A 6566-nucleotide genomic window follows, 5' to 3' on the forward strand; every position below is an offset into this window, starting at 1 on the left:
AAAAGAGGCACCTTAAACAAAATTAACTTCATTTTTTGGCACTGTAAGGTTTCATTTGGTCTCTTTAATACTATTAAAAATTAAGTAAAAAACCCAAGTAACTTAAGGGATCAAATTGCATCAAGGTACCCTAATATAATAACTGAAGGGTAAAGTTATCTACTGTCCAGTGTTCCCATGATGTATTGCTCAGCACCTCAGTGTATTTTCTTTGAAATTTGTAGAAACCATAGAACAATACCGTTAGAAAGAAGAAATTACAATTCAAATACATGGAAAATTCAAATTTAACCAGGGACAATTGTGAGATTTGGTTTTAACCAATATCATCATGACTTCCAGAAAGTTAAAAAGCAAACATAATTTTTAGAGTGAGTGAGTGAGGTGGGACAGAATGACCAACTGCCTTCAGTAGGAAGGGCAGCAATAGTGCAAAGATAGAAAACAGCACCCTCTCTAGGGTAGTCTAAGAACAAGTGCCACCTATGACCACGGCCACTCGCCTAGTATTGCCCTTTTACCACCGAGATAAGCAGCTGCTCCTTCCTGCCTGGTCCCCTGTCAGATCAGTGAATTGATCTGGCTGAAAAGCAACTGCAAAGTTATTTTTCACTTGGATCACTTCCTCAGTCTGGTTCACCACAGGTGACCACATGAACTGTCTTGTCACTGCAAGAGCTGGGCACTAAGGAAGTGGGAGCAAGTAAACCTCCTGATAGCAGTATATTCAAGAGTGCTGCTAAAAAAAATATCAGTACAACCTCACTTTCTCTAGGTCCGCCTGAACAGAAAATAAAAAAGGTGTTTCTCTAAAGGAGGGTTGACAGTAAAAAATTCTCCAGTTCACTGACTTGCTTTCTAACACTGCCTACTTCTCCCCATTTAATTTAGGGTAAGTCTAGAGAGACTAGAATCCTATGAAGGGTTATTCTAGCCCTGGGTACATTCCCCACCGTCTTCAGCCCTGAGCTGTGATACGCACTGTAAACACAGGGGCACCTCCTTTTCTCATCGCCCACACTCCTCTGTGTGGTACTGTACATCTTGCAGACATGCTGAATACTTAGGGCTCCTACCAACTTTCACAGGTTGTAAAAGCACTTAATGTTTCTGAAACTCACACCCACACTCCCTACTGGGATTTTTTTAAACTCCATTTGTTAATTTTAATGTACGTTATAAAAATAAAATTCTTGACCCTGAGATTGCAGTTCATCCAAGTCTGCAGAAGCAGACAGTACACTAAGATTTTGGAGACTGTCCTCTCTTGTATTTGGGGCAATTACTTCAAAAGTAAATCTACTGAAACCAGCTTTACATCATACTACGATTAACCCTATCATCACCTTACGTTACAAAGCCCAGAGTTGTCCACGTCCGACAGAAGGCTAACAGCCTGAAAAGTAGTCCTGATCCTCACGAGAAGGCTGTATCAGCGTTCACAAGCTGTGACTGATATAACAGTGATTAAGTTACACTTGGTGCAAACTGTCACTCTTGCTTAGATTAAGAAAGTTATTTTACTTTTACATCAAGCAGCAGTCAGTTTACGGTAAACAAACTGTACTTACACAGAGATTTCTATTAGTTTAAGTCAACTTTAGAACCATTTCAACTAAAAACCACTGCAACTTTCCTGCATAGACAGAGAAAGAAAACCAAAGAACATCTCCAAGACACATTTTCTGAGGCTCAGGCATAGCTCAAACTTTACAAAACTTTTAAGCTTCCTACCACAAGGCTATTGTTATAATGAATTAAATAATGCAAGTGTGAAGCTATTTTGGAATTGGTTTGTATAATAACATTTGAAGACATTCTCATACATTCACAGCTGTGGTCTGGACTCAGTGCTAGATACTATGCCCATGTGACTGGCTGCAACAAACGTCTCCAGCCCTCTTAGGTTATGCACTGTCATGCGCTGTAGGAACTCAGTGATATGCTGAAAACAACACATATCCGGAAATAAACATGGTTCTTCGTGTTCAGTGGCAACCAAGAAGGCATGTGTATCCTTGATAAGGGATCAAACTGACCTTTAAACCAACGGATGGACCTAAAACATTCAACTACCTTGAGCTTACAGGAGTAAAGTAAGTATCTACTGGCTAAATATTTTCACTGAAATTGAAACCATCAATCGTTTTAGTAAATGCAGGTTTAAAAAAAATTAAAAATGAAAACACTGAACAAAACTGTCAGGCAGAAATGGAGCAACCAGCTCTACTGAATCTGAATACTGTTAGGTGACAAAGTATATTCTTCATTGAAGGCCTTGCAAAACAGACCTAGATCATTTTACAGATAATCTAATTCTATTATTACATTTTCACATGTTTTATTTGGGGAGTGCTGCAGCGATGTTGCAGGGTAGCATCAAGTTAATTAGCATATCTTGTATTCTTGGGTATGTGAGATAAAGTTAGCACCACCTTTTATGAGTCACAGATCTTTTCATTTCGATTATACTTTTCCATAGTTGCCTTCTATTTCTGCAGAGAAATATCTTTAGTTTCCTATATCATAAGAACACTTTCTTAAACTACAAATTCAGGAAAATGTATCCAATTCAATGTAACATGGCTAATGTGACATATTAGTGAGCCCACAAACTCGAAATACCAGGTACTGTTTCTAGTAACTTAAAAAAAAAAAAGATATCCAGTATAATGCAGAGATTTAAAAAACATGCTTTGTTACCAAAAATAAATATCCTTTGAAACAATTTACACAATGTAATAAAACTCCTTAATGTCTGCCCTTTTCAGAAGTATCTATATACAGGACAGTTTGCAACTGAATGACTAAAAAAGATGAGCAAATTACCTGGGGATTTTCCTGGCAAGCTGAGGTGGTGACGAATGGCTCGCCACTTTCTGTTCAGAGCTCTCTGGAGCCTTTTCCTGCGTCTGTCCTTTGTCTTTTGCTAGTGGGCCTGCGGCCTCAGACTCCCCGCTCGTGCTCTGATGGTCAGCCTGGGCTTCGGCTTGCGCCGGTTCACATCTGTACATGAAAACAATCGACGGCTTCTCACTGGAGTCTGACTTTGCCTCACTGAACCAGTGATGACGTTGAACAGGAGGAGGGGGGAGCATATGTATAACAGTTCCATCAAGGCCCACCAATCTTCCTTTCTCCCTTTCTTTCTCTTTCTCTTCCTCATCGTCGGTTTTCCTGCGTCGGAAGAAGCTCTTAAACGATATCCAGCGTTTGGGTTTCGCATCTGCAGCTCGCCGACCTTCTGAATGAAGGATTGACTCAGCCTCTGTCGACCTGGTGGGACTGTTTGGTTTGCTCCAATTGCTGAAATGCCTTTGCAACAAGTTACTTGCGTGATAAGGTGAAGAGGTGGACCGTGGAGGAGGAAATGGCGGGGCTTGCTCTGTTTTGGGACTTGTGGTATTCGGGGTGGTTCTCACTGGCTTTGGAGAGTGAGCGGCAACGGGCTGTGAAAAGGAATCTTTCTGCACTTTATTGGCAGTGCTTTCCACTGTCTTGGGTGACTCTATTTCAGACTGCGATGTAAACAGAGACTTGGGTCGTACCAGCGTGTTTTTAGTAGCATCTGCGTCAGGGGGCAAGGAATACAGTTCTTCTACGCTACAAGACTTGGGTCCAGACTGAGGTGTTTCTGGAGGAGACTGGGGAGGCTGGATGGAAGCCACAATCTGTGAAAGCACCGTGCTCGCATTCTCTCTACCACCGCTGCTGCCAACGGAAGCCTCTGGCATTATGTCTGGTTTTGCTGCAGGCTCCTGTGTTGTCTTTTGAACTCTTGATGGGGAGCTGTGGTCAGAACTATGACTTCTCTGCGGTGATATCTGACTCTTACTGAGACAGCTATTAAACTCTTGGACCTTTTGAGCCACAGAACCCAGCCTGCACTCCGAGCTATTAGTCACCCCCTTCGCTTGGGAAAGGTCAGTGGGTTTACTTCCTATGGCTTCAGTCATTTTGCTTTCTGTTTCTATTTCTTCATATGTGTGGCTTATTACACTAGTCGTTTTGTCTTTGATGGATAGCTCTCCGCTGGTCCCTAGGAAACTTTTATAGATGGCCAGGTTATCATATGCATTTGGATTGATTACAATAGGAACTTTAATAGCATTTTTGGAACTCTTAGCATAAGTGGGCTCATCGTGAATGATAATGGGAAAAGGGGGCATGCCAGCATTATTGTAGCTGTTGAACTTTATCTCAGATAAATTGGGAGACTTAACCGGAATAGTTTTGGAAGAAATGTTCGTAGCTGTAGGTGAAGTAGGAGCTGACTTGTGGCTTGTCTTCCTGGGAGGAACAGAAGGTCCTGAGCTGTTAGTTAACTCCACCTTAGGTATCTTCTGTCTTGGACTAGTACTAGAAGTCCACACTTCTTGATATCTGATTGCACTAGATTTTTTCAGATTAGCATTGACTCGTACAGGCGATGCTGTAGACGATGTAATAGATATGCCTGGAGTTACTGGGGAGCTTGGGCTAGATGATGTATTTTTGGTTTCTGAGGTTTCAGTCTGATTCTCCTTACGTTCATTGGTCATGGCAGCTGATACATCTACTATGGTATATGGCTTGCAAACTGGTTGTTCCATATTCACTACCCTGTAAGGTTTTGCCTGCTCTTCCACAGGCACCAAATTTATAGTTACGGCTTGACCAGCAACATCTGAAGAACTTTTACTCTCTTGTTTATCAGTCTGCACAGCAATTTTGCCATCCTTCTCTTCCAGTCGAAGCGCAAGGACTGCCTTGTGAGTTTCTGGGCTTTTTGGAACATTTCTGGGAGCTTTTGACACATCCTTCACTTGTTGACTATCGCAAAGACTTTCATATTCTGGTTCAATTAACTTGAGGTCCTGAGGAGTGCTAGGAGATAACCCCCCATTACAGACCTTCTGGGAAGAGCTGCTGGCTGTTCCAGAACGAGACTCTTCTGTCAAAGAAGAATCAGGAGATGTAGAATCAGAAGATACCATGCTCTGCATGCTCTCTTGCCCATAAAGAAGCATAGCCTCTTCTCCATAACCATTTAAAATTTCATCGTAACTGTCGTCATAATCTACCGCACAGATCCGCTGCAGAGACTTGTTTCTAAGGGGCACAGTATTCCATTTTTTGTCAACACAGAACTGAACAGGAGATAGGGTGTTAGCTCTAAAATTAGCAAAGCGAGGTTGGCCCCTCATACGAATTTCCATTGCTAGCAACTCTTCATCGCTTTCATCCCAGCTCTCGTGCTCTTCTTGCATGCTGCCAAAAAACGTGTCATCCTCACTCTCATCTCCACTAGAGAACTCTGGATAACAGAAACGTCCACCTTCATTACTTATTACTTCAGTGCTTCCACTCAGAATAACATGCTTACTGTGTGAATCCTTCATTCCACCCATCATGCAGCTTGGAGGGATCTTTCTTTCTAACGATCTCTTATAACAATTGTTTATTCTTCCCAAGAAGGTTTCCCTTGAGTTCATTTCATTTCCAGTTAGCTGAGGTGTGGTATCCAAACCCGCGATCTCCTTCAAAACTTCTGTCAGTCCATTATTATTGTTACTTGGTACCTTACCTACACCGTCGCTGTTGCCATAAGGCCTATGAATATGGTTATAACCTTCGATTTCATCTTCGTTATTGTTGTTCAGTGGTTTTTTGTTCAAGACAGCCTTGTTTCGGTTCCATCCTGCAGGCACCGGTTTATTCTCACAATGATCCGGCGTGCTGATCTCGCCACATATCCCCTGCCCATCTACTACCATCATGGTGGGTTTCACAGCTATAGTGGGTTTCTTTGCCACAGGTGGTCGGAAATTTCCCGTATTTCTCCCACGATGGCTGCTACTTTGGTTTGCATTTGGTTTCAGATTGCCATGCGAGAGGTTTTTTTTCTCAGATTCTGGGGGCAACTGATGCAAGCTTTTGGGCTTGAAGCAGTTCTTACATTCACCAGGTTTCCAGACGTGTTCAGTGAAAGTGTTGCAAGCAGACATCTTCCCAGAGCTCTGCACTTGATGCTGTGCTGTTCAGTGCATGGTAAGAATTTCACCCATACGTTTCTGCTCTGCTCACTTTGTATGGCTACTGTTTTGAGCAGTGATCATTCTGAAACACAAAAGAGAATGAGGATAAGAACAGGGAAAAAACAGGCTGATCATCATACTTGTGTCTTCTACACAATGCACAAGTTGGAATAAGCAAATAGCCTTTTGCTGATGGTCTTAGCTCTTTTTACCTAAATTTACAAAACTATGTCACTGAAATGCAAAAAAGAGTTGCAAATATCATTCTTCTCATACATAAAGAATGAAAACTTTGACAGCTAAGTCCTGTATTACTGAAAGAAGAGAGAAATGGCAATGACTGAGAATTTAGAATAATTGTCTTGACTAGTTTAGGACCACTGACCTTTAATTTTGTCCACTAAAGCAAATGCTAGGAAGAGGATATAAACCTGAAGATTAGCGCACATCGCTTTCAGTAGAATTACTTTTGCATGTGACAGGAAAGTAAGAGTACTTTTACTCTGCTAAATGCAATCGAGATAATTTGTTTTAGCTTCGAATGGGAAT

General features: G+C 41.7%; 1 protein-coding gene across 1 annotated transcript; it reads right to left on the reverse strand.

The window, feature by feature from the left end:
- Nucleotides 1–2829: 2829 nt before the first annotated feature.
- Nucleotides 2830–5987, reverse strand: PEAK1 (pseudopodium-enriched atypical kinase 1; the record flags this gene model as incomplete). The annotated part of the gene is made up of 1 exon (XM_008936819.1): nucleotides 2830–5987. A coding segment is annotated over exon 1 (3158 nt), but the record flags the coding sequence as incomplete, so codon positions are not given.
- Between the last annotated feature and the right edge of the window lie 579 nt (nucleotides 5988–6566).

Source organism: Merops nubicus, unplaced genomic scaffold (genome assembly GCF_000691845.1).
Source record: "Merops nubicus isolate BGI_N331 unplaced genomic scaffold, ASM69184v1 scaffold49153, whole genome shotgun sequence".
NCBI lineage: Eukaryota > Metazoa > Chordata > Aves > Coraciiformes > Meropidae > Merops > Merops nubicus.